Genomic DNA, 26,746 nt, shown 5'->3' with positions numbered 1-26,746 from the left:
GCATAGGAGATTCCACCACTGAGAGATGGGCCCAGTGACCACTGAGATTGCTCTTGTATTCCTTTATGGACTGAATGAAAATGAACACTTAGCCACTGCCTTCTTAGGTGTTTTTTCTCAAGTTCAGAGTCTTAACTTATATCTTTTTTTTTTTTTTAATTAGGAAAAGATGGCATCTCTTTCCACCTGAAGATACTCCTTTCCTTTATCCGACTAGAATCCCTTATGAAGAATCTAGTGTGTTCAGTAAAATCAATGTTGTCAATCCTGATTTAAAACGTTTTCCTCGGTTCTGCAAAGCTCGAAGACATATGGTTACCCTGAATCCAGGACAGGTAATGGGGGCTTTAAAACACTGATGACCTGTCAGCACACACCCCAGCTATAACTTCTCTCATGTTCTTATGCCACATGCCCCACCACCAGTACAAATGAGAATGATTTTCTTCCCTGCTGCTCTGCTATTAGAAGGTTTCAAACATATACTTCTTAGTTTCACAGGTCCTGGAACTATGGGAAAAGGGAATATAGCTCCTCCTACTAGTGAAGAGGAGAATGAACTTTGGAGGAAAACAAGAACTCACCGTGTTTTGTTTTGTTTTTTAATTTGAGAGAGAACATGCATGAGCAGGGGAAGGAGGGAGGAAGAGAGAGAGAGAGAGAGAGAGAGAGGGAGGGAGAGAGAGAGAGAGAATGAATGAATCCCAAGCAGCCTAAATGCCCAGCCTGGAGTCTGACATAGGGCTTAATCTCATGAGCTGTGAGATCATGACCGGAACCGAAATCAAGAGTCAGACATTCAGTTGAGCCACCCAGGTGGTCCTAACAGTCATTATTAATAATGTTAAGAGAAAGTGTCAAGGCATGGGTACTAGAGAAACTTTGGAATATTTATTCACAAGTAGTATCTTTCCAACTATACTAGAACATAAATGCAGGTTGGAATGCATCCAAGTGATGGGGTAACAAAAGCAGAATGAACAGAGAATGATTTGCTGTTAAGCAAGAATGGATGTTCCTTTTACAAAGGACTGTCTCTGAAATATTCCAAACATTTTGTTCTTAGTGCTTCGGTCCAGTGGGGAAAATCACCTTTGCAACATTGGCATTTGCTGTCTGGTATTTTATTAACAATTTGAAAAGTTTTTTAGGTTCTTTAGGAGATTTTATTTCCTCAAGTGCTCCTCTCCCCTGCCTGTTTTCTTCCTTCACTCCCTTCTCACTGGCTCTTTTCCTGCTTCCTTTTATGAGTACAAATAATGTAACTTGACAAAGTTGCTTCAACCCGTTAGCTGTCACTCCCTAGACACCTATCCCCCAGCCTCTGACAACCACTCATCTCTTTTATATCTCTATAGATTTACCTAATCTGGACATTTCACTTAAGGGCAGTCATACAGTGGCCTGTTGTGTCTGGCTTCTTTCACATAGCACCAGGCTGTAGAATGTTATCAGTACTTCATTCCTCTTTATGGCTAAATGTATTTCATTCTATGGATATACATTTTGCTTATCCATTGATCAGTTAATGGACATTTGGGTTGTTTCCAGTTTTTGGCTATTATGAAGAATATGGACACTTGAGTACAGTTTTTGAATGAACATATGTTTTCAGTCCTCTTGGTTATATACCTAGGAGTGAAATTGCTGGCAGTGATATGGCAGCACTGTGTTTAACTTTTTGAGGAATTGCCAAACTGTTTTCCACAGCAGCTACACCATTTTACATTCCCATGAAGCAATGAGTGAAGGTTCTGATTTCTTCACATCTGCACCAACACTTGTTATTTTCCATTATTACTATCATTATCACTATTTTATTATTCTAGCCATTCTAGTAGATGTGAAGTGGTTGGTAATTCGTCTTCTGTTTTCATAGCCAGATTTGAATGTGTGGTTCTATTATATCAGTGTGTCTTATATTCTGTTCATTCTTTAATCTACCAATGACTGGTTCCCTCTCTTACCACTTTACTGAAAGTATAACCTGATGGGACATTTATGACCTCCTAATGACTGAGTACAGTAGCCCTTTTTAGGGCTCAGTTCTCCTAAAAGGTGCTTCTTCCCATATCGTAGCTCCACTTTGTTCATAGCAAATGCCACCAGTTTTCTAAATCTCTGAAGATCATCCTATCTGCTCTGCCCAACTTCCATGGGTGCTAATCTCATATTGCATCTGGACAAATGCAGTCCTTCTTGACTCTGTCTGTTGCTTTTGTTTACTATATCTTCCATTTTAAATCTTAACATTTAATAATTAGACCATTATAAGAATCTCCTGTCCTTCCCAGGCTCTCCCATAATGTCTCTATTCTGACTATCCCCCTACTAAAAACTTCTTAGCAACTCTTTAATGCTTACAGAGTAATATCCAGATTTTTTATTCTGAATTCAGGGCCCTCCACTGGCCCTACCCTAACTCTCCCACCTTATCTCCCATTACTCTGTCTGTAATAATAAGACTAGCCTACTTTCTGTGCCTCAACAGCCCCACCTCCCTGTGCTACTTCTCCCTCCTGACATGTCCTCATTCTTTCCTCTGTCTACATTCTCTCCTAACCCTGGTTCAGACCACACTTCCTCCATCTGGGCTGCCCCTGCCCTCCCTGGTTCCTGCCTGCATCTCCCACCTCTGACGTTCTCTAGCACCAACGTCCGATCCTCTAAGTTATCACTTATCCAGTGCTCCCTTTCCACCTATTGTTTCTTCATTGGCTTCATTTTTAGACCATGAGAAGACAAACTACTTCCTATATTTTTACCTATGCCCTCTTTCAGAATGCGTACAACTAGTTTGCATTGGAAAGGAGGAAAACTTAGAATCTCAGTGTCCTTTACTAATATTTAGATGCAGACAGAACAGGTTTAGGATTAAGGAGACTGGAAAGCTAGCAATATTCTTTGTAGAAGATATGAACTTATCAATTAAAAAAAGGAATACAAAGATTGCGTGTTTGTTTTTGTTTCTTGTTTCCCTTTCCGACAGCAATGTTACTATAAATTTGTATGTATTCCTAGCAGTTTCAGCTAGGGTCTGATTCTGACATAAAAACAAAATGTGCTGTTCTTGTGCTAACTTACTTTTTGTTTGTTTTTCAGGTTCTGTTTGTTCCCAGACACTGGTGGCATTACGTAGAATCCATCGATCCCGTCACTGTCAGTATAAACTCATGGATTGAGCTGGTACTTTTTTTTTTTTTTTTTTAAGTAAATGTAATCCCTGCTTTTAAGGTATATATAGTCTGTCTATAAAAAAAGTTCCAGTATTAACTTTGGTTTGATATGCTATCATTGATGTATTCTATGCTGTGTTAATGGGTGTTTAGGTTGGAATTAGGATTCTCGGTGATGCACCATTCTTTCTTTTCAGGGCACATGATGGGCCCCAGTGTTGGTGTGCAGGGTCTTCTCCTTTGACTAGTGTTATTAGGAGAACTGTGTTGGGCCTGTCTAGATCTGCCGTGTATGTTCCACATTACCAGTCCTTTCTATACCATCTGGGCCAGAGATAACTGCTTCTTGGTTCAGGGTCCTTATTACTAATTGCACAATTCTTTGTCCTGGCTTATACATTTCCTTAAAGTAGAGTCTTTGAGTGCCAAGACTTTATCATTTCATTTCTGCCAGAGGACTTTTCCCTGAAATATGCCCTGCTTAATCCTGGTCACCTGCTCTACTTGACAATGAAAATGGCTGCCCAGTGTGGTTCAACCAAGGCCTTCATTGCACCTGTGCCTCTTTAACCAGAGGCTTTGATTGCAAAGGTTTTGAATGCATCTCTCGTTTCTCTTTGGCTACTGTATCCTCCCCTCGGGATTTCCTCATCCTTTGGTAATGGGGAGGGCTTTGTCATGGGTGGAGCATAAGGAATACTAATCACAAGAAGCTGTACTATCGGGGATTAGGTGAGAGGAATGGTGGGAGATCTGTAGACTCAGTTAGTTACTCAGTTCTGCTGGTAGCATGCTGAATTGTAGTTGGGGCAAATGTCAAAATACCATCCACTCCCAGTCCTGACAGTGCTTCACTCTCAAGGTAGCTCTTTTCATTGTTAAATATTGGAGCTGTCACCCGCCTGCTTATCAATGTACCGATTATTTCTGAAACTATACACAATTTTTTTTTAAGTAGGCTTCATGCCCACTGCAGAGTCCAGTGTGGGACTTGAACTCACGACCCTGAGATCAGGACCTGAGCTGAGATTAAGAGTCAGCCATTTAACCGATTGAGCCACTCAGGCACCCTGAATTTTTTTCTTTTTTAAATATTTGACGATACCTGCCATATGTCTCCTTAAATTTTTCTTTCCCAGGCTCAAAACCTCTGGTTTCTTTAATACTGTTTTTTATATGACTTTTATTTTTTTCCAGACTCTTCACCATTTTGGTCATAGACTTTGGAACTTGGTAGGTTTAAGTTTCAGGTCTGTACCTTTATTAGCTGGCTAACCTAGATAGTTAGCTAATCTCATTAAGCCTAAATTTCCTCACTTGCAGAATGGGGATTATGATTGCACCCACCTCAGTAGGGTAGTTGTGAGACTGAAGTTGGGGAAAACTAATCCGCTGCCTAACACATGGGAAGTGTTTAAAAAGAGAAATTGCTATGAGGAGGAGGAAGGACTATTATGTCAAGAGTAGCCCTTCTAATGTACAAATACCAGGAGGCCTCAGTTCATGGAATATGATTTCTGTCTCACATGACTTAGATCCTAAATTTATTCAGTGCTGCTTATAATATTGCATTAGCCTTTAGGAATCTGATCTCACTTTGGGTTCATATTCAGCTTGAGAATATCCAGTGCTTTTGTTCACATGATCAGCTTCCATGTCTGGCTGCCCTCCCTTGTGAAGCTGTAAAGCTGGTTATTTAAACCTGCATCCAGGACTCCAGTCACCTCTCTCAGCTGTTGTCATGGTCATTTGGTTGAGCATTCCAGCTTGCCAAGATAGTTTTGAATTTGGTTCTCTTCTGTGTTGTTAGTGAACTCCTTCAAGCGGGCCTGTGCCCTTTTGATATGTCCTCATTCATCCTAGAATGTATCCTTGCTTTCTAGTACAAGAAGATATCTCAGGATTGCCTTGTATTTTCCTTGCCTCACACTTGGAAATCAGTAATTTCTCCAAGTGGTCATGGTTCGTTTCAGTGAGGGATGGTACTTAGAAACTGAGATTGGGGCTCTGAGGCTGTCGTTCGTTTTTACTGGTGTGTCACTGTTTCCAGACTTTTAAGTGATAAAGCTAGATTGTAAGATAGATAGATAGGTAGGTAGATAGGTAGATATGGATATATTTATATTTCTAATTCAGGATTAATATTATAAATTTTTTCCCTATTTGTTTCTGTGTTTTTATCTCTTCTCTTACACTGAAAATCCAGATCCATCCTTACAGTAACATCTACTTATTTCCTTTATTCACCTATATATGTTTAAGACGTTCACATTTACAGTTTCAAAATTCCAATATCAAAACTTGCAAATAAAATTTAAGATTCTTTTTGATCCTTTTTATTGTTAGACCATATTCCAGTAAGGGGGTACAAAGTACTGTGTTTAGAAATTACTGTGAAGGGATTCTTTTCACTTGTGGTCATGTTACTAATTTTAGGTAGATTTGTTTGTTTCAGTGTGTTTTCAACATTAGGATTTACTTTTTTTCCCATTTTGACCTAATTTAATATTTTGAATACATTAATCATTTAACTTGTTAAAATGGTATTAAAAAGTATATGTAGAGAATTCTCCTTTTCCTCTCTGTCCCCTCCATTCCATCCTTCTTCCCTTGGGCAAGGCTCTGTTTTTAATTATTTCTAGTTTATCATTCCAGTGTATCTTCTTTGTGAACATATATGGAAATAATTAACTAAATGAACAAATATATTTATGACTTTATATGTGAATAATAATATAAACAAACCTTTATATATTTGATTTATATGCTTATCCATATATATTCCCTCTTAGTTCCTCTCCTTTCTTACACAGAAAGTAATAAGTTACAGTGTTCTGCACCCTGCTTTTTTCACACAACAATACTATAATGCTATTCTGAACTTGACTACATGATATTACAGAGATATTTTCACTTTTTTCCCCAACAGCTGTTCAGTACCCCATTATATGGCACAGAATCATTTATTCACTGGTTCCCATGTGGATGGATGTTTGGGTTGTTTCCAGCCTTTTGTAATTATAAATAGTGCCAGTGAGTAACCTTGTGCACATGTTGTTTTATATTTGCCAGGAGAGTGTCTTTGGGTAGTCTTAAAAGTGGGTTAGCCAAATCACGAGGTAAATGGATCTTTAATTTTGTTAGGTTTTGCCAAATTCTACTTTACAGTGATTGTGCCATTTTGCATTTCCATCAGTAGTACATGATGTGTTTCTTTCCTCCACAGCCTCACCAACAGGATATATTGTTGAACGTTATTGCTTCTGATTTCTGAATCATAGTTAGAAAAACATTTCCTTTTTCCAGGTCATAAAGGAGTTTAGAACTTGGATTGTTTCATTTTTTTTACATTTAGGTCTCTCATCCACTTAGTGGTTTTTACTAATGTATGATGTAAGGTTGCGGTCTATTTTTTTTAAATTTTTTAATGTTTATTTATTTTTGAGAGAGAGAGAGAGAGAGAGCGCAGTGGAGGGGCAGAGAGAGAGAGAGCAGGAGAAACAGAATCCAAAGCAGGCTCCAGGCTCTGTGCTGTCAGCACAGAGCTCAAAGCAGGCTCTAACTCACTGACGGCGAGATCATGACCTGAGCTGAAGTCGGAAGCTTAACCGACTGCGCTACTCAGGCACTCTGAGATCTATTTTTATCTTTTACCAAATGATAATAGAATTGTCAGGGACATCATTTATTTTAAAGTCTGTCTTTTCTCTGGTGATTTGAAATGTTGCTTTAATCATATGCTAGATATCTATGTGTACTTGGTTGGGTCTATTTCTTCCATTGGCCTTTCTTCATGTTCTTTCAACACTTCACCCTGTTTTATCTAGAGAAGTCTTACAGTATGGTTTTGGTATCTGTAAGGGCAGAAACCTTTTTTTTTTTTGCAGTGTTTCCCTGACTCTTCTTGAATTTGTTTTTTCATGTGATCTTTAGAGTCAGTTCATCTACCTTCAGGGAAAAAAATAATTGATATTTTTATTCCATTTATATTAAATTTTATATGAGCTGTATGGTGTTGAAATGTCCTATCCAGGAATGAGATATCTTTCTTCTCGTCCAAGTCTAGTTGTCTTTGTTCCAGGATTGTTTTAAAGTTTTCCTCACATTGGATTTGCACATTTCTTTTCAAGGTTTATTCCTGGGCATTTTATCTTTTTTTGGCTGCTATGGTAAGTGAGGTGGGTCTTCTCTTCCATTATATCATTTGAGTGGATGTTGTTGGTGTATATGAAGACTATTGATTTTTGTGTTAATTTGAATTATTTTCTTGTGTGTAGTGATTTTTTTATTGACTTTCTTGGGTTTTAAGGTATCTCTCAGATTATCTGAAAATTAAGATACTTTTACCTGTTCCTTTCCAATTTGTTTTCCTGTAGTTATTTTCCTTTGTCCAATCACATTGGCTAGTACTTCCAAATCAATAATACAAAATAATGGAGATAGGGGGCATCCTTGTCTTTTTCTGATTTTAGAGAGAATTCTCTAGTGATTTTTCTTGAAGTAAAATGCTGGATTTGTGGGTGAGTTGTGTGTGTGTGTGTGTGTGTGTGTGTATATATATATACATATATATATATATATATATATATATATATATATATATATATATGTTAAGTATCTGTCAATTCATTACTTATTTTGTTGGGGTTTTTTTAATTCAGGAAAGGTGTTAAACTTTGTAGAATGCCTTTTAAGCGTCGATGGAAATGATCAAATAAGACTCCTCTTTAGTAAATATCTGGTATTTGAGTAAATTAAATCAATGGATTTTCTAGTATGGGCCATCAATTTCTGGAACAAATCCATACTTGGTTGTGATGTATTCTTTCTTAACGTACTATATAGAATACCATTTGTTCCTGTTTTATTTAGATTTGAGTTCACCTGGCCCCAAGATTTTAAAAGCCTTCACTATGGTCTTTTTAGAAGTTTGTTATATACTGTCTGTTCAGCTGTCTCTCTTAGAAGTTTTCAAAGGATTGGTGTCATTGAGTATACAAGTTACGCTGACTTAAAGTAGATGATTTCTGTCCTTCACCAAGCCAGAAATGTAGTTCCTTCTATAACTTCTATATACTTCACAGTTCATTCATTCTTCCTTGAAAAACTGGAATGCAGATTAGGAGCTGAGTAATTATTATCTTCCTCTGTCATGTGTTGCTTTTATCCTTATCTCTTCAAGCACTGAACCATAGTTTTTTCACGTTGCCAAATTTGACTCCAAAAACCCTTAGGTTTTAAAACGTAAAATATTCGGTAACTCAGGCAAACTCCTGACTCTGGTATTCTTGTCACAAGTCACATAGATTTGGGGAAAAAAGTAGAAATTTTAGTTCTGTTCAGGTGGTACAATATTCATCTGTTCTTTGTTTCTCTGTTAAAGTGGTGCAGATTCTATTTTAATATTTTCCAAAGGATAAAGTATATTCTCAATTCTTCTCAATTGTGCCTTTTTAAAATCTGTTTCTTTTAGTATTCCTCCTTATTCTTTTAGTATTGAAATATATTTACTTTATTAATATTTTCCCCCAAACTTTAAAGAATATTTTTGTTAATTTTTTAACAACTTTCCTCTTGCTCTAATAATTTTTCCATTTTTGTGTCTTATTGTATTTATACATGTAAAATAATATATATGTAACATATTTGTAATGGTGTAATTTCGCTCATCCCCCCCACTCCTCTCCTTTCTGGATGAAGGGTAGGGGGAGGTACAGCCTTCCAGTTATGGAATGAATGAGTCACGGGGATGAAAGGTACAGCATAGGGAATAGAGTCAGTGGAATTGTAGGAATGTTGTATGGTGACAGATGGTGACTACACTCGTGGTGAGCATAGCAGTGTATAAGTTGTTGAGTCACTATGTTGTACACCTGAAATGAATGTAACATTGTGTGTCAGTTATACCTCAATTTAAAAAATTTCTTGGAGGTTTTTGAGAGCTTCGAGGAGTTTTACTTCTTTTACTAGTTTTGGTAGCTTTAAAAAAGTGCAGCTTTTTAAAAGCCCATTAAGAAGCAAATGGACTAGAATAGAACTATTTTAGGATCCCAAATAAGTGCATTTGAATACTCTGTGGAAAAACAATAAAGCGTGAAGTTCAGAAATTTTAAGTATATTCAGGAATTGTGCGATCAATTATGGAAAGAGCCTAAATGTCCATCAACTGATGAATGGATAAAGAAATTGTGGTTTATATACACAATGGAGTACTATGTGGCAATGAGAAAGAATGAAATATGGCCCTTTGTAGAAACGTGGACGGAACTGGAGAGTGTTATGCTAAGTGAAATAAGCCATACAGAGAAAGACAGATAACATATGTTTTCACTCTTACGTGGATCCTGAGAAACTTAACAGGAACCCATGGGGGAGGGGAAGGAAAAAAAACAAAGAGGTTAGAGTGGGAGAGAGCCAAAGCATAAGAGACTCTTAAAAAATGAGAACAGGGGCGCCTGGATGGCGCAGTCGGTTAAGCGTCCGACTTCAGCCAGGTCACGATCTCGCGGTCCGTGAGTTCGAGCCCGGCGTCAGGCTCTGGGCTGATGGCTCGGAGCCTGGAGCCTGTTTCCGATTCTGTGTCTCCCTCTCTCTCTCTGCCCCTCCCCCGTTCATGCTCTGTCTCTCTGTCCCAAAAATAAATAAATACGTTGAAAAAAAATTTTTTTTTAAAAATGAGAACAAACTGAGGGCTGATGGGTGGGAGGGAGGGGAGGGTGGGTGATGGGTATTGAAGAGGGCATCTTTTGGGATGAACACTGGGTGCTGTATGGAAACCAATTTGGCAATAAATTTCATATATTTAAAAAAAAAAAAGTGAATTGGGGCGCCTGGGTGGCTCAGTCGGTTGGGCGTCCGACTTCAGCTCAGGTCACGATCTCACGGTCCGTGAGTTCGAGCCCCGCGTCGGGCTCTGGGCTGATGGCTCAGAGCCTGGAGCCTGCTTCCGATTCTGTGTCTCCCTCTCTCTCTGCCCCTCCCCCGTTCATGCTCTGTCTCTCTCTATCCCAAAAACAAATAAACGTTAAAAAAAAATTTTTTTTTTTAAAAAGTGAATGGATTTCATAAAAAAAAAGGAATTGTGCGGTCATACTATAATCAATTTTAGAACATTTTCATCAACCTGAAAAGAAACCCCTTGCGTGTTAGTAGTTGCTCCCCTCTAGCTGTAGGCAATCACCAACCTATTTTCCCCTCTAGCTTTAGGCAATCACCAACCTATTTTCTGTCTCTATAGATTTGCCAATTTGGGAATCATGTAGTATGTGGTCTTTTGTGGCCAGCATCTTTCACTCAGCATTATGTATTTTCAAGATTCACCTATGTTGTAGCATATATCATACTATCTTCCCTTTTTTAAAAAGCGTTTTAGGGGTGTCTGGGTGGCTCAGTCAGTTAAGTGTCCGACTTCGACTCAGGTCATGATCTCGCGGTCCGTGAGTTCGAGCCCTGCATCAGGCTCTGTGCTGACAGCTCAGAGCCTGGATCCTGCTTCAGATTCTGTGTCTCCCTCTCTCTCTCTGCCCCTCCCCTGCTCACGCTCTGTCTCTCTCTCAAAAAATAAATAAACGTTAAAAAAAAATTAAAAAAAAAACATTTTAACGTTTTGGCTTTTTTTTTAAATGTTTATTTATTTATTTTTAGAGAGAGAGAGTGGGAGCAGGGGAGGGGCAGAGAGAGGGGGAGAGAGAGAATCCCAAGCAGACTCTGTGCTGTCAGTTCAGAGCCCGATGCCCGGCTCTATCTCACCGACAGTGAGATCATGACCTGAGCTGAAATCAAGAGTCGGTCGCTTAACTGACTGAGCCATCCAGGTGCCCCGATAATTCATTCCCTTTTATGGCTGAATAATATTCCACTGAATGAATATACTACATTTTGTTTATCTACTCATCACCTGGTGGATATGTGGCTTGTGTCGACTTTTTGCTATTATGAATAATGCTACTGTTAACATTTGTGTACAGTTTTTTATGTGAACATATGTTTTCATTTCTCCTGTGTGACCATCTAGGAGTGGAATTTCTGGATCATATGCTATATTAATGGATCCTAAGGACAGGCCAGCAGGCTGGAAACTCAGACAAGAGTTGAAGTTTAAGTCTGGAGTCTGAAATCTGTAGGATGGCTGGCAGACCAGAAACCTACTCACTCAGGGTCTCAAGATTTCTATTACAATCATGAGGCAGAATTCCCTTCTCCAGGAAACCTTAGTCTTTGCTTTTAAGGCCTTCACATGAGGTCCACCTACATTATTGAGGATAATCTCCTTAAAGTCAACTGATTGTAAAGGTTAATCACCTCTATAAAGTATTTTCACAGCAACATTTAGACTAGGTAGGGTTTGACAACTGGGTACCATAGCCTAACCAAGTTGACTAATAAAATTAACCGTCACAGGGGCGCCTGGGTGGCTCAGTCAGTTAAACATCTGACTCTTGATTTTGGGTCAGGTCATAATCTCACAACTTGTGAGCTCAAGCCCTCACTGACAGCACAGAGCCTGGTTGCGATTCTCTCTCTCCCAATCTCTATACCCCTCCCCCACTTACAATCACTCTTTCTTTCTCTCAAAATAAATAAACTTTAAAATTAACCATCACATATAGCAACTCTGTGTTTAGCCTTTTGAGAAACTGCCAGGCTGTTTCCCAAGCAGTATTGTTTCACCAGCAGTGTACAAAGATTCTGATTTCTCCACTTCCTCACCAACACTTTATATTTTCTTTTTTATTATAGCCATTCTAGTGTGAAGTGGTGTCTTATCATGGGGATTTAATTCCTTTTCACAGTGGTATAATACTGTCTTATATTAATGTACCCAGTTTATTCGTTCTTTGTTCTGTTGCTGGATAATTGAGTGTTTCCTATTTTTTGTTTTTATAAATAGAATATTCTGTTACACATGTACAAGAGTTTCTCTAAAAACTATGTACTTCTCTAGGAGTAGAATTGCTGGTCTGTAGAGTATACAGCACTCAATTTTACAAGATAATGCCAACATGTTTTCCAAACTGCTGTCCCAGTTTGTACTCCCACCATCAGTGAGTCTGTCAATGCACATTTCTCCACCACTTGGAATTATGAGACTCTCTTTCACCAATTTCATCAGTTTCTCGATTTGTATCTCCTTATTATTCATGGCATATTTTCATGTTTATTAGTCATGTGATTGCTCTTTTTTGAAATGCTTGTCTTCATGTCTTTTGCCCATTTTTAAAAAATTTTTACTTATTTTGAGAAAGAGAGAGTGAGTGAGCTCAAGCATGAGCAGGGGAGGGGCAGAGATAAAGGGAGCGAGAGAGTCCCAAGTAGACTCCATGCAGTCAGCGTGGAGCCTGGTGCAGGGCTTGAACCCATGAATCATGAACTCATGACCCGAGCCAAAATCAAGAGTTGGAGGCTTAACTGACTTAGCCACCCAGGCACCCCCTTTTTCCCATTTTAAAAGATTGGGTTGTTTGTCTTACTGATGTGTGCAGATTCTTTACATATTCTGGATATTAATCTCCTACCAGTTTTATGTGTTACAGACATCTGGTTTGTTTTTTCCCTTTTGGTGCCTTTTGATGAACAGAAGTTGATTTTAATGTAATTTATCATTAACGCTATAGTCTTTGCTTATTGTATCTTTAAAAAAAACGTATTTGGACTTTTAGCCATTCCATTCTTGTGGCCAAGAATGTTTATTACAATTTTTCTTCCATTCCTCAATTAGCTTATCAAATTCGGTGCTTTTTTAAAAAAAAAAATGTTAAACATGCCAACAAATGGAAAAAATTGGAAAAAACATCACAAGATGGCTCATACTTAAGGCCTATGTCTTATAGACAAGATAATACTTCCGTTTGGTTGGTGAAATATTCTGCAGCTCTTCTAGATGGCAGGTGATAGTGAATACATAAAAGTTGTGGTCTTCCAACAACATGTTCATTCCTTCTATAACAAAGCTTATATTAATAAGACAATAGGACACACAATTAAACTCTATTCTGTTTTAAGCCATGAGACATACAGACAAATGAAAAAAAATGTGTTTTTTGATATTGACTCAGGAAGAGGACCACCAAGCCCGGGTAGAAGAGGCAATCACACGCATACTTGTGTGTGCCCTCAAAACTGCAGAGGACCCACACAATACCAGAGCTTGGTTAAACCCAACTGAGGTAGGCCGCTTCTGGATTTCATCATGGCAATTAATTTCCTGTAATAAATCGACCCTGGCTAGAACATTTGCTTTCTAATTCATGTAAATGCACATATCCATTCTAAAGAGTTTTTCTTTTTCCTTAGGTTGAGGAAACATCCCATGAAGTCAATTGTCGGTACTTAAATAGAGCTGTTTCCGCCCTTTTCGATTATTACAGAACATCTAAGGTAGTAGAAATCCAAGCACTGAGAACAAACAGAGAGCACATGAAAAAGGAAGGATTAAATGTGCACAATCACATGGAGATGGAACAGACAGGCGGCCAGGACTTAAGCTTGGGAGTGGTAAAACAGGAGGCAGCAAGTCTCTTTGGCCCTGATCTGGTTCCTGTAATACTGACTTCTGAAGAACTACCCTCAAAGACAGGAAGTATATTTGAAGGTGATGGTAAAGACTTTGTTGGAGAAGATGGAGAACACTCTGGAAAATTGCATTGTACCAAGAGGCAACGAATGATGAGTAAAAGTGAGGATGCAATTGTGGAGCAAAATGCTTCAAATAGTAATATGGCTCCTTCTCAAACACTTATTTCTACAGATGACTTGCTAGACTGCTTGCTGAACCCACAAGTAACCAGGATAGTGGCACAGCTTCTGATACAAGGAAGAAGTTTGTGGTTCTAAGGAAAATGGCTTTAAAAATAATACTTTTAAAATATTTTTTGAAACGGTGTGATTTTTAAATAAAAGATGGAAGAGCAAAAATTAATGGTACATGCTTATAAATGTACTTGTTCTTACCTAATTGTGTTTCAGTCTCTTGCCACCTTCATTCATGAACATTGCTCCTTGGACAGACTGGCTCTTTGTTATTTGTTGGGCCTTCTTTCTTCAGTGACTTTGCCTTTCCTGTCCCATCCTATCCTTTCAGCCTACCTCAAGTCCCAGGTGTTCTTAACAGAAAGTAATCTCTTCAGCAGTCTCAAGCAGAGGTCAGCCTGCTGCTTGTTTTGTAAATAAAGTTTTATTGGAACACAGCCATGCCATTCATTTACATATTGTCTATGGCAGCTTTAGAGTTACAGTGTCAGAGTTGAGTAGTGACTAAGACAGCTGGCCCACAGAGCTGAAAATACTGTCTGTCCCCTTAAAAAGTTTGACAAACCCTGGCCTAATGCATCCATTGGGTGGATTCTAGCCTTGATCTGAAGTGATCACACTTGTGACACCTGCAGAATTCTCACTGGTTAACCCCTGCCATCTAGAGCAGGAAAAAAAGTAGATGGGGGTCCAATATAAGTCCTCTCTATGGAAGGAACTGAGACATCTAGAAACACCAGTCCTGGGAATGAAAAGCACTGGAGGTTACTGACTCCTGAAACTAACTAAAAGTTTGATTTAGTGAAATTGATCCTACCTACTTTCATTACATTTGCAAGAAGATCTGGGGATAATTCTTACTATTACAAAGTAAGAATTTAGAATTAGAAAAGTATGTTGATTTCTGAGTAACCATTTGTGAAACAAATATATAACAGAAAAGATAAGCAAAATATTTTTTTTGAGAGCGAGTGGGGGAGAGGGGCAGAAGGAGAGAGAGAGAGAGAATATCTCAAGCCGTCTCCATACTCTGCACAGAGCCCAAAGCAGAGCTTGATACTACAACCCTGGGATCGTGACCTGAGGCAAAATCAAGAGTCAGTTGCTCAACTGACTGAGCCACCCAGGTACCCCAAGCAAAGTAATCTTTTCAGATGAATTGACAACTGTCTCCATCCTTCTCAGTCTTCAGACTCAGGGTATCAGTACATACAAAAAAAAAAAGTATATGCCCTCTAGAAGAGAGGAAGGTGTTATATGAACATGCCTAGGAAAAGAAGGGTCTGGAAGAAACCTGTCTGTAGGACTTACTACCAATTGACCACTATATGCCTATTTATTTGAATTACCTATTTATATAATTATTGTTTATTAACCAGAATGTCACTCCATGGGAGTATGGACCTGGTTTTGATTATTACTGTATTCATAGAGCCTTGATCAGAGTGTCCAGCATACTGTTGGGGGCTTGTTAAATATTGGGCTGAGTGGATTATAAAAAGAACTTTTTGGCAATACTCCATCAAATACATTGGAGTAAAGGATGTGGTGGCCAAGGGCAAGATGTCTGTTCCCCTTGGGAAGCGGATCCTTACTGCAGAAGTAGACATATTAATATAGTAAGTGAGACCAGCATTTTTAAAAAGTGGAAGAGAATAGGTGATTTCAGTGAACTCTTTAGAAAGTGTATTATTTCATACAATTTTTCAGGAGAAGTATTTTTCCAGGATAAGTGTATTTCATAAAACTTTTCAGTTATATTTGTGTGTGTGCTAGGCCTGATATAAAGTATATTTCTTCATGTCCTCATGTAGGTTGGGGTCAGAGAAATTTGAAATATATTCTGAGATAAAACATTTAATTCAGTTAGAGGTAACAGTCTTTGACACGCTGAGACCTGGGAAGAGAGTTAGGACATTGGTATGAATGGATTTCTAAGTGTAAGTGGGTGATGGGAGATATTTCCTGATTTTATCGAGATGGAGATCCTGGCTATGTGTGGAGTATGGTAGTGAGGAAAGATAGTAAAAGGGGGAGGCCATCAGCCACCAAAAGGAGCTGGATCGCATTTCATCCTGCATTTCTCAGATAAGCATGCCTGAGTGAGTGAAATTATTAGATAAATGCATTGACCCTGCAGAGGCCAGAGGCGTCAAAGAATACAGCCTTATTCTCCCCTGTTTTCAGGACCGGGCCACATCTGGGTAGGGCAGTGGGTTCCAGCTCTGCTCACAATGAGAATGGAAGAACTCCAAACAAAATTTTTAGTGAGAATACAGACTCAGCATCACACCCAAAGTACCCAGGCATTAGCAGGGCGAACCTGTCCAGTTGGCACAGTGACTAGAGCCCATGAGCTTTTAGAGTTCCCCAAAATGCTTTAGATTCTTTTGAAATTAAAAAAACAAACAAGCAAACAAAAAACATGTAATTCAGCTTCAATTGCATTCACAGTTATATCATTTCAGTTGCAAAGTGTAATCGTTAATACTTTTTACTTTTTATGGAGTAAGGGGCCCATGAAGGCAAAAGTCCCTGGAGTCATGAAAGTCCTACATGGCTCTGAGTATCAGGATATCAGAATCATTTGAGATGCTTGCTGAAAATGCATATTTCTAGGCACCGCTCTAGAGCTACAGAACCTGACTCCTTTGGGATGGGCCAGAACTTGTTAGCTCAGCAAACACCTCAGGTGATTCAAATACCAAAAATATTTAAGAATCTCTGGCCCTAGGGGAAACCCCCAAGACCTCTCACAGTCTCAAAGTGGGCTTGGTTTAGCAGGGACTTCTTATTGGGGTCAATTTGCCCTTCAGATTTACTGAACTAATCCTGTACTGTGCCCTTACTGTAATTTTCAGCTGAATATTATTAACACTCTGAGGACCCCTTGATGCTCTCGTGTTTAGTTGTAGTCTTGTATCAACAGTGGCCTGTGTTTATCATCAAGCTCTCCTGTATCTGCCCTTAAGGATAAAGAGGTTTACCACCAAATGTATTTTCCAAATATTTTATTCAAAAAGGAGGTAAATGACATACATTTGTTTAGATTGAGGATAACTATGACATTTACTGACAGGATCATTACACTTTGGTGCAATACACCCTGATACTCAGGTTTGCCCTGAGTTAACCAAACCAGTGGAAAACAAGAGCAAATCAGAGAGCAGGTCTCTCCTTTTTATTTCTTACATTCATTGTCAAGCCTGCGTTCAGACACCAGTGGCTGTGAAGCCACTCCTAAACAATAAGGAGTCTTTGCCAATCCACTTAAAAAACAAATAGCAACAGCAAGAAAAATTTCAAGATGTCCATTAATGAAGCAGTACCTGTGGCCCCCTCAGCCTCCCAAACTTGGAGTGAGGTAGTTCGCAGCAGCCAAGGAAGAGTGCCTTTAGCCTCCTAGCGACACCCCCTGGCATCAGTCTAGTCTCTTGGCCTACAGAGTTTCAAAGGAAGAGACTATAGTGGAAATCAAAGGCAGAAGGAAAAAGCCAAGGAAATATAAGGGTCATTCATAGATAACCTGAGCTGTTTCTGAAATGGTAACATTAATCAGAGGCCATATTCTGTAATGGGAAGAGCAAAGGGCTTGATGACACAAGGACCAAGATTGTGTTTCTGTCTCTGAGGACTACTACCTAGGTGACCTCAGGCAAGGAAGCTTCTTCACTCTGAGCATGTTTCCTCAACTTTAAAATGTGGATATGGGAGCGCCTGGGTGGCTCAGTCCATTAAGCATCCAGCTCTTGATTCTGGCTCAGGTCATGATCTCATGGTTTGTGAGGTTGAGCCCACATAAGTCTCTGCACTGACAGCACACAGCGTGCTTGTGATTCTCTCTCTCCCTCCCTCTCTCTACTCACCCCTCAAACTCACACTCTGTCTCTAAAAATAAATAAAAATAAACATTAAAAAAATAATAAAATGGGGATATATTCTTACCTCATAGAATTGTTTGAAAGAATAAAATAAATACTCTATGTGAAAGCACTTATTATATTACCTGGTACAATCTAGGTGCTCAATGAATAGTGTCTGAATCTAAAATTTACCTGGGGGAAAAAAAAAAAACCACAACACTTTACTATCTAATAGATACTGAGCTAACAAATTAGCAATATGACTGCTTGATTCCTTTGGTTTATTTATGCACAAGTCTTTAAAATAATCAAAATTGAGTGCATAAAGAAAATATGCTATTTAATAACATTAGAACATAGTAGAAGGGTTTAATCTTAACCCTTAATCTTAACATAGTAGAAGGGTTTCATGCTGACAGTGTGGCAGGCTTATCTCACTGTTGTCACTGGGCAGAACTAAGACCAACAGAAGATAGATGAAGGCAGATTTGGGGTCAACATACAAATGGACCAGTCTGAGCCAGGGTTGCTGTGCTGCACAAGTGGGTGGGACACAACTCCCTTGGGCCACAAACTAGACCACAGCCCCTGAACCATGTGGGGCACATCTGCACTGTGATTCCAGAAGCCTGACTGGAGCTGTCCCACCTGTCATGGTTCTATTCCCTGTCGTACAATCTTCAATTTAAGGCAAAGTCTAGGATGTAAAAGAGATGGCTCCTACTTTGGGTTGGAGTCTGACTATGCTTTCTCTTTCTTAGTTGGTTTATAAAACGTTTCTAGAGCTTCTGTTTACATAAGGCACAGACCTCAGCCCAGGGATTAAAAAAAAACAAAATGAGTTAGACACCATCCCTGTCCTCAGGGAAATCAGCAATCCTACAGTAATATTGTGCTCAGTAATATTGTGCTCCTCAAGGAATATGGCATCCCAATGTGATACCAGCTGTCTCCTTCAGCAGCAGCTGAAATTGCATGGCTGTGCCCTCTGACTTTAAGATGAACATTATTCTGAGGTGCCTGGGTGGGTTCAGTTGGTTGGGCGTCCGACTTCAGCTCAGGTCATGATCTCACAGTCTATGAGTTCGAGCCCCACGTCAGACTCTGTGCTGTCAGCTCAGAGCCTGCAGCCTGCTTCAGATTCTGTGTCTTCCTCTCTCTCTGTCCCTCCCCCGCTTACACGCTGTCTCTCTCTCTCTCAGAAATAAACATTTAAAAAAAAATCAGATTATAAGATGAACGTTATTCTCTCCTTCCTGAAAATACAAATATGTTCTTTCCTTCTACAGATTTGATGTCCACAGTTGTGGACAAACAGTTGCAACTAAGTTATCTGATTTAAATTCTCAAATTTATTGCTCTCAAGAGAGGTACATTCCAGTTATGAAGGAGAAGCTGAAGAAAGTCTGATTTCAGTGATAAGTATCCTTTGATCTTAGAAAATGCTGTTAAGAGGGGGGAAAAAATCTGAACTTGTTTTACAACACAGTATGTATAGATGAGCAATGTCTTCTGGGAAGGATACCAAGATGTTAATATGTAAAAGTAATGAGGTACTCTGGGTAAGCCTGGTAGTCATAAAATACCACAAATAAACCCGGATTATGCACACAGTCTGTGACAGTGTCATACAGATCAGTAGGGTTGTCAGGGCTCTTTGGTGGAGGCACAATCAGTGACTGATTTCCACGTGTGTAGGTTCCAGTAAGTACTCGCACATAGTACATATGCTTTTTCCCATTTTTGTCTGGTCTGGAGTATGTATCGCTGGCAGAATAACAGGCATTGACGGCAAAATAGGTTCCCTTTCCATATGCCACAGCTGTGAAGATAAAGAAAGACATTTTTTAAAAGTACAATTTAGTCTATAATCTGACATATTGACCCGGTACGTCAAATAATGTTATAATAACGTTCAGTTCTTCTCTCCAAAGCCTCTTAAGAATTTTTTTCATGTGTTTTAATTTTTTTAATGTTTGTTTATTTCTGAGAGAGAGAGAAAGAGAGACAGAGACAGAGACAGAGCACAAACTGAGGAGGGGCAGAGAGAGATGGAGACACAGAATCTGAAGCAGGCTGCAGGCTCTGAGTTGTCAGCACAGAGCCCGACGCGGGGCTCAAACTCGTGAAATGCAAGATCATGACCAGAACTGAAGTTGGACGCCCAACTGACTGAACCACCCAGGTGCCCCTCATGTGTTTTTAATTTTTAAAAATCACTTCTCCACCCCCGAGGGCCAGTCAGTCCTTCTGGGAGGACACATAATGACTCTTAACCCTGAAACTCTGGCTGCAGCACAGCCACCAACCCTGCAAACCACACTGTCCCTTGCCCAGGTTGGGTTCTCGCAGCTGACACCCCATTAGTAGCAGGCAGATTGCTTGCTGCCTTACCGTTTTTCCCAGCGTAACTGCGGTTAAAGCCATTTCGGTTGACATGTGGCACTGAGTCAACATCTGTCCCATGGAAGAGCTGCTTCTCATTGTTTTTATGTCCATACTTGGCATCCATGGCTTTTTTCTTTGTTTGGTAGCTATTCCAAAGATCTGGATTCTGGATCCTCTCAATCTACAAATCAATAAAGAAAAATATTCTGTCGGTGCCAAGAGCCTTTGGCAAGATACAGCAAATGAAACATGACCATTATTTTTCATAAATGAAAATTAAAATAAACAACAATTTCAATGCCAGATGGCACCTTTCTGCATTCAGAAATCTTTTTAGATCCAGTGTTTCACAAAAACAGACCGTGGGAAGAATATTAATTTCATTTTTTAACATCTTTTATGTACCACATGACAGCAAACAGCGTTTAGGATCTTAAGTCCTCGTTGTGTGAAGTTGGCTGACCAAGCCTCCCCAACTCCTGCTTTTCACCTCCAGTTCAAGGGCAGTTCAGTTTCTGTCTATGTCACTTTGTCACTTTGCCTCTCTCCTCCTCAGTCCTTTTGGGACACTGGTTCACCTGGTTAGCCATGTTCTAATTGTGGGAGAAGTGCTAGAGGGTCTGGTCCAGAAGGAAATTAATTAATGAAAATCAATCTCTGGTCCAGTTGGAAGAGTGGGGCATAAATCCTGGTGGGATAGGATCTGCTTGCAGACCACAGTTATGCTTTGACCATCCATCCTCTTTGGGAGGTGGCCTCCAGGGTTGTGGGGGAAATTCCTTGAGTCCTGGCTTGCAGGACCCAGGAGGAATCAGACAAATCTAGAATCTGTAAGCAAACTTGCTTGGGTTCTTAAAAAAAAAAAAAAAAAAAAAAAAAAAAAGGAAGGAAGGAAGAAAGAAAGAAAGAAAGAAAAGAGAAGAAAAGAAAGGAAAGGAAAGGAAAAGAAAAGAAGAAAGAAAGAAAAAAGAAAATCTAGGCAAGACAGAGCCAGAATGTGGGGCATTCTATAATACAACTGGCTTAAACTCCTTAAAAAATTCAGCATCATGAAAAATGATTTTTTAAAATGCAAGAGTATATTCTAGATCAGAAGAGACAAAGGAGACAAAATGACCTAATGCAGTGTGTGAACACATATTTGGAGAGGGGGGAGTAATAAGAAAGCAATTGGGGAAATTTGGATATGGACTCTATTAGATATTACTGTATTACTGTTAATTTTCTTATATGGGATAACACTGTTATTTAGGAGACGGTCTTTATTCATATGAAATATGTGCTAAAATATTTATGAGTGTCATGAAGTCTGCAACTTACTGTCAAATGCTTCAGCAAAACCTGAGAGAGTAAGAGAGAAAAAGCAAATGTGGCAAAATTACTGAATCTATGTGTAAGTTTATGGATGTTAAAAGTCTTAGTCCCAGGTCCTAATAGTCATGGAGGATGACAGCCACCTATTTTTCCTGTTAGTGCTTTCATACTGTCAGGGATTTCCAAAGAGGTGTCTTAAGTATTACCTAGCTCTACTTTTATCTGTTTCACACACTGGACTTTCACATAAGATTTTATTTTTAAAAAGTGTCTACAAAAAAATAGTAAAATCATTTCTCTGGCCGTCCACTAACACATGGCAAACCTCCAGAGCCCACTGTAGACATGGCTGGTCCACCGGACAGTCCTGCTCAATCTGGACTTGGCATCTCCTCAAAATGTGCCAGTCAGCCACTACCAGATGACTGTACTTGATATTTGAGATGAAACATATTTGTTATTGCAGAACCAGACCATCAAAGTGCCACACACCTGAATCACACTGTCTTGGTACCTCAGAATTGTTTTTGCTCAAATGGTTTACGTTGAGGATTAAAAAATGGAAGCTGTGGTACAAAGTTTGATATTGAATTTATTGTGAGGATGATTTTGAAAATATTCTCCAGGACTTGATTCACAGGATAAATCTCTCAGTAGCCAGTCTCAGTACCGTGAAAAGCTGTGAGTCTCCTGATTACATGATTTTCTTTCTGATTTATGAAAATTATGAATCTCAAGAATGCGTGTTTACTTCTTTGCCTTGTCTACCAGGAAGCTCAAGGAAACAAATCTGTGGTCCTTCTAATAACTACCTAGGAACTCCTGTTATATATTTTTGTAAATGATAATACCTCTGTATTATCTTATTTTTCCTACCCTCCTTTTCTTTTTTGTCCATTTTTCTTTATTTTATCTGAAGATATGATATATATCCTTGTTAAGACGCTTCAAATCGTTTTGAATTATTATGTGCTTAACTACATAAATAAACAGAGTGGTGGCAGAAATAGAAAATTTGGTAAGAAAGAAAATGCAGGCCTTATTGGCAGACTTGTTTTGATGGATGAAGGGAAGGTACCCAAAGGTCTCTAACTTTACTCAGAAAGTGGTGGAACCAAGGACAGAAGTGGGGAAGGAAAGGGAAACAGTGAGATGAGTTAGATTTAGGGAAATTGATTTAGCAGACAGATATTAAAGCAGAGATATTTTTAGGCCATTGAGTATATGTTGTAGGGGTGCCTGGGTGGCTCAGTCAGTTAAGCATCTGACTTTGGCTCAGGCCATGATCTTGCCATTCCGAGTTTGAGCTCCACGTCAGGCTCTGTACTGACAGCTGAAAGCCTGGAGCCTGTTTCAGATTCTGTGTCTCCTTCTTTCTCTGCCCTTGCCCTGCTCATGCTCTGTCTCTGTCTCTGTCTCTCAAAAATAAATAAACATTAAAAAAAATAATAAAAAATAAAAATACATGTTGTAGAGTATGATCAAAGATCCAGGTTGGTGATGTTGATTTGGGAGCTGTCAACATTGAAATAGCAGCTGAAGCCAAGAAGGGTAAAAACATTTCTTGATGAAGTACAGAGACAGAAGAGCAAACTATAAATCCTATGGGCAAAGCTAGGATTAGCAGTTTGGAGAAGAAATAAATAACAGGGATAACGAAAGGAAAACTAGTTAAAGAAGAAAGCATTAATATAATATTGCCATAGAGGTCAAATGGGAACATAATTTCAAAGAGCAACACTGAAGCTTAAAAGTGGAAGATGCCAAAATGAGGGAGACGAACAAGGAAAGGGCCATTGGAATTAATCACAGAAGCGAGTGCTGCTGATCTGTGAATGGTGGAGCAGAAGCACAGAATCCTGATCTGAGGGCCTCTGTGTGTCTTTGTGGTGTTTTCTAGTTATCGAATCCAACCCTGCAGCTCTATCTTTGAATTTTTACTAGCTTGCTTCACAGATTCTTGTGAATTCGTTTCTGCTGGGATATCAGGGTGGGTGGGGGAATGTTGCTGTGGGTCCGTTTTCATTTTCTTGGGCTAGCTTTTGGAACTTTTTCTTTTTCTTGAAGCTGCTGCCCTTGCTGTCAGCAGCCTCTTCAGGTCCGCTGCTGAGTGGCTCCTCCTTTGGAGGAAGAGAGTTTCCTCTTTTTGGGGGGATGTTCCTGTTTTCTTCCTCTACAGGGTCACTAACTGGTTCCTCTTTGGGAAAAGACTTCTTCCTTTGGGGAGGCTTCTACTGTCAGCTGTCTCTTCAAGATCACTACTAACCAGCTCCTCACTGAGTCAACACGTGTTTTTAGTATTCTAACATCATATCGCAATCTAATATTATATTGTAATAACTGACACGATCTCAATCTTAATGTCTCTGTAATTACAGTGATGGGAGTAGAATCTACAATCAAAAATCGGATTGCCATAAAATATTCTAATTCTGGGAAAACAATGTGGTTGCAAATGTATTTGTAGATTTATCCAGGACCATGATGCCACTCATCTCCACCATTCTTAAGAAACTCCATGTCAGCAGAAGGCTTACCTTCTCTATGTAGAAGTGCGAGCAGGTCTGATTAAACTTGCTTGCCACCGTGTCATATTCTGCATGACCAGGCTGTAGCTGAACCACACAGACATCCTGCTGTTTCATATCACTCCAGTGCTCAGGGATCCCAACTGCAAAGAGGACATTTGAGGACTCCCACACACCTGGGAAGGCCCATCCACACGCTCCTGGTATGCTCTGAAGAACTGAGTATCATCTGTGTTCTTACTTTATTATCTCCTAACTCAACGTGTTCAAGAAGTTCTTATCTTTCTCAGAGAATGTCTCTCAAAGCATGGCCCACAGACAACCTACATCAGAACCAATCTTAATGCTTGTTAAGAGAAAACCCCACAGGGGCGCCTGCATGGCTCCATCTTAGGTTAAGCGTCTGACTTGGCTCAGGTCATGATCTCGTGGGTGTGGGTTCGATCCCCACATCAGGCTCTGTGCTGACAGCTCAGAGCCTGGAGCCTTCTTCAGGTTCTGTGTCTCCTTCTCTCTCTGCCCTCCCCTGCTCATACACTCTCTCTCTGTCTCTCTCTCTGTCTCTCTCTCAAAAATGAATAGATGTTAAAAAAAAAAAAAAGAAAAAGAAAGAACCCACAGAATCAAACTCTCTGAGGGGTGGAACCCATGTACCTGCATCTTAACAAGTTTTGATCATGCTCGGATTTAAGAAGTGCTGGTGTGGTGTAACTCAAGCTGCATATTCTGTTCAGTCTCTAATCTGTCATCATTTAATAATTTAACAATAAATTATTTCCCTACAATGGTCTTGTTAGAAAAGTGTGGAATTTTGCCGGAACGCCTCACTACCACAAGGCCCTCCGCATCTATTCATTATTTTTCTCCCCATCCTTAAGAGCTGGGTGGCTGGCAGGTTTTGCTGTCTTCTCTTCTGCTAAACAGAATATCATACTTGATTTGTCATTCCCCTAGGGTGGCTCAGAGTCTGAGGAATTCATTCACACGGATCTCATGAGAGATAAAGATAATGTACCAGAAGCCAATTTACTAGTTTTCAGTGCAGGACCTGTGTGGTTCAAAGGCAGGAATGTCTATCTACACAACACAAACAGTCCCTTCTTGGGGAGTAGATCCAGTCAGAGAATTCCAAGGCTGCCTCCTGATGCATGCATTGAGGAAGACTTATGTTCAGGGCAGGAGAGGAAGTGAATTCTGGGAGAAGATCCTACAAGCTCCCAGTGCTCTCCAGGTTATCAGTCACAGAGAGAGTGCCCACTCTGACCAGGCTGTCTTCTCCTTTTGTTCTAGAAAACCTTGAGCCACTTTTCTTTAAAGCCCACGGCTTTCCCTCTTCTGACTGAAGGAGCCATTATCTCTGCAGCAGAACTGGCTCTGGAAAGCTGATAAACTGTAGAGATGGGAACAACTGCAAGGCTTGGGTACTGTCACCATTAAGATGGTCAGCCTCAGACTGTTGAGTGCACCCATGCTACATTTCCCCAGCCATAATGTAAGTGCATTAAGCTCAGACACCAGGTTTTCTATTTTATCCCATAAGAGTTGCCTGAATTTGATCTGCTTGAGTACAATTTCGATGTATGTACCAAATAGTGTTAAGCCCAAAGTAGGGGTAAAATAATGGATCACAAGCACACAGGTTTGACTCACCTTCAGATTTCATGAGGCGCCGAACAGGTAAACTGCGTCCTCCTGCATCTATAGCACTGTACTTGCACAGGTCCACGGTGTAGGTCTGGTGATTAACTTTCACAACAGCTATCCTTTTTTTTGCCTTCCTTGCATTCTCCAATTGCAGATTGATTATTTTCTTAAAACTATGAAAAGTGTCTTTGTCATAATATTGCCATTCTACAAATTCACTGATAAAATCTGCCTGGGATTTCTGTTCTTTGGCCAATCTAATTCTCTTGATCATTTCCTCAATTGCATTTCTAGCCTCTGTCAAATCTTTGCCAATCCCAAAAACTTCAATCAGAGGTCTTTTACTGTCCAAGCAAATGGCAATATTTAAGTTCTCCTGCAGCTCATTCAATTTCTGATATTCTTTTTCATTAAAATCTTTGATACACTCATCTTCATTGGTGTAAGGACACAGTTCCTTTGTAATCAGATCCTGTATCCAGGTGAGAGCATTTTCCACACATTTTACATTTTCACCACACACCTGAAAACTTGCTGATTCTGTTTTCTTTTTCAAAACCAAAGGATTCTGCTTTTGGGGAGATTGACTCGGGGATCCCATAAATGCTAAAAAAAGAAAAAGAAAAAGAAAAAGAAAAAAAGAAAAGCAAAGAAAGGAAGATTAGCTATTTCTCTCTCTCTCTCTTTTTGGTTACTGTGCTGTACATTAATCTCCAGGATTTATTTATCTTATAACTGGAAGTTTGTACCTTTTGTCCCTCTTCACCCATTTCATCCCTCCTCACCTCCCAATCCCACCCCCTGCTGCCTCTGGCAACCACCAATCTCTTCTCTGTATCTAACAGTTTGTTTGTATTTTAATATTCCACATATTAAGTGAGATCATCTTATTTCATTTAGCATACTGCCCTCAAGGTCCATCCATGTTGTCACAAATGGCTGGATTTCCTCCTTTTTTATGGCTGAATAATATTCCATTGTCTGATATATATATATATTTATATATATATATATATATATATATATATATATATATATATTTATATATATATGTGTGTGTGTGTGTATATATATATATATATAT

The 26,746-nt window shown here is 39.4% G+C and overlaps 2 protein-coding genes across 6 annotated transcripts in view; one reads left to right on the top strand and one right to left on the bottom strand.

Moving 5' to 3' along the window:
- HSPBAP1 (HSPB1 associated protein 1) overlaps positions 1-14,094 on the top strand; it is a 57,719-nt gene extending 43,625 nt beyond the window's left edge. The window contains exons 5-8 of one of the 2 annotated variants that reach the window (XM_019448582.2): positions 164-335; positions 3,103-3,186; positions 13,232-13,342; positions 13,470-14,094. In XM_019448582.2, the coding sequence (XP_019304127.2) occupies positions 164-335; positions 3,103-3,186; positions 13,232-13,342; positions 13,470-14,009 (907 nt within the window). In that variant the 3' untranslated portion in view covers positions 14,010-14,094. The remainder of the gene's footprint in view (positions 1-163; positions 336-3,102; positions 3,187-13,231; positions 13,343-13,469) is intronic. The other variant, XM_019448583.2, reaches the window with a different exon arrangement.
- A 2,825-nt stretch (positions 14,095-16,919) lies between these two features.
- The window catches only part of PARP14 (poly(ADP-ribose) polymerase family member 14), a 44,365-nt gene continuing 34,538 nt past the window's right edge, over positions 16,920-26,746 (bottom strand). For 3 of the 4 annotated variants that reach the window (XM_019448577.2, XM_053903441.1, XM_019448578.2), the window contains 4 exons: positions 25,669-26,268; positions 24,028-24,161; positions 20,183-20,357; positions 16,920-19,610 (listed from right to left, as the gene is read on the bottom strand). In XM_019448577.2, the coding sequence (XP_019304122.2) occupies positions 19,321-19,610; positions 20,183-20,357; positions 24,028-24,161; positions 25,669-26,268 (1,199 nt within the window). In that variant the 3' untranslated portion in view covers positions 16,920-19,320. Of the gene's footprint in view, positions 19,611-20,182; positions 20,358-24,027; positions 24,162-25,668; positions 26,269-26,746 lie in introns of those variants that run through there. The other variant, XM_019448581.2, reaches the window with a different exon arrangement.

This window comes from Panthera pardus, unplaced genomic scaffold, assembly GCF_024362965.1.
Source record: "Panthera pardus isolate Hobbes unplaced genomic scaffold, ASM2436296v1 HiC_scaffold_16, whole genome shotgun sequence".
Lineage (NCBI taxonomy): Eukaryota > Metazoa > Chordata > Mammalia > Carnivora > Felidae > Panthera > Panthera pardus.
This window is presented reverse-complemented; position numbering and strand designations above follow the sequence as displayed.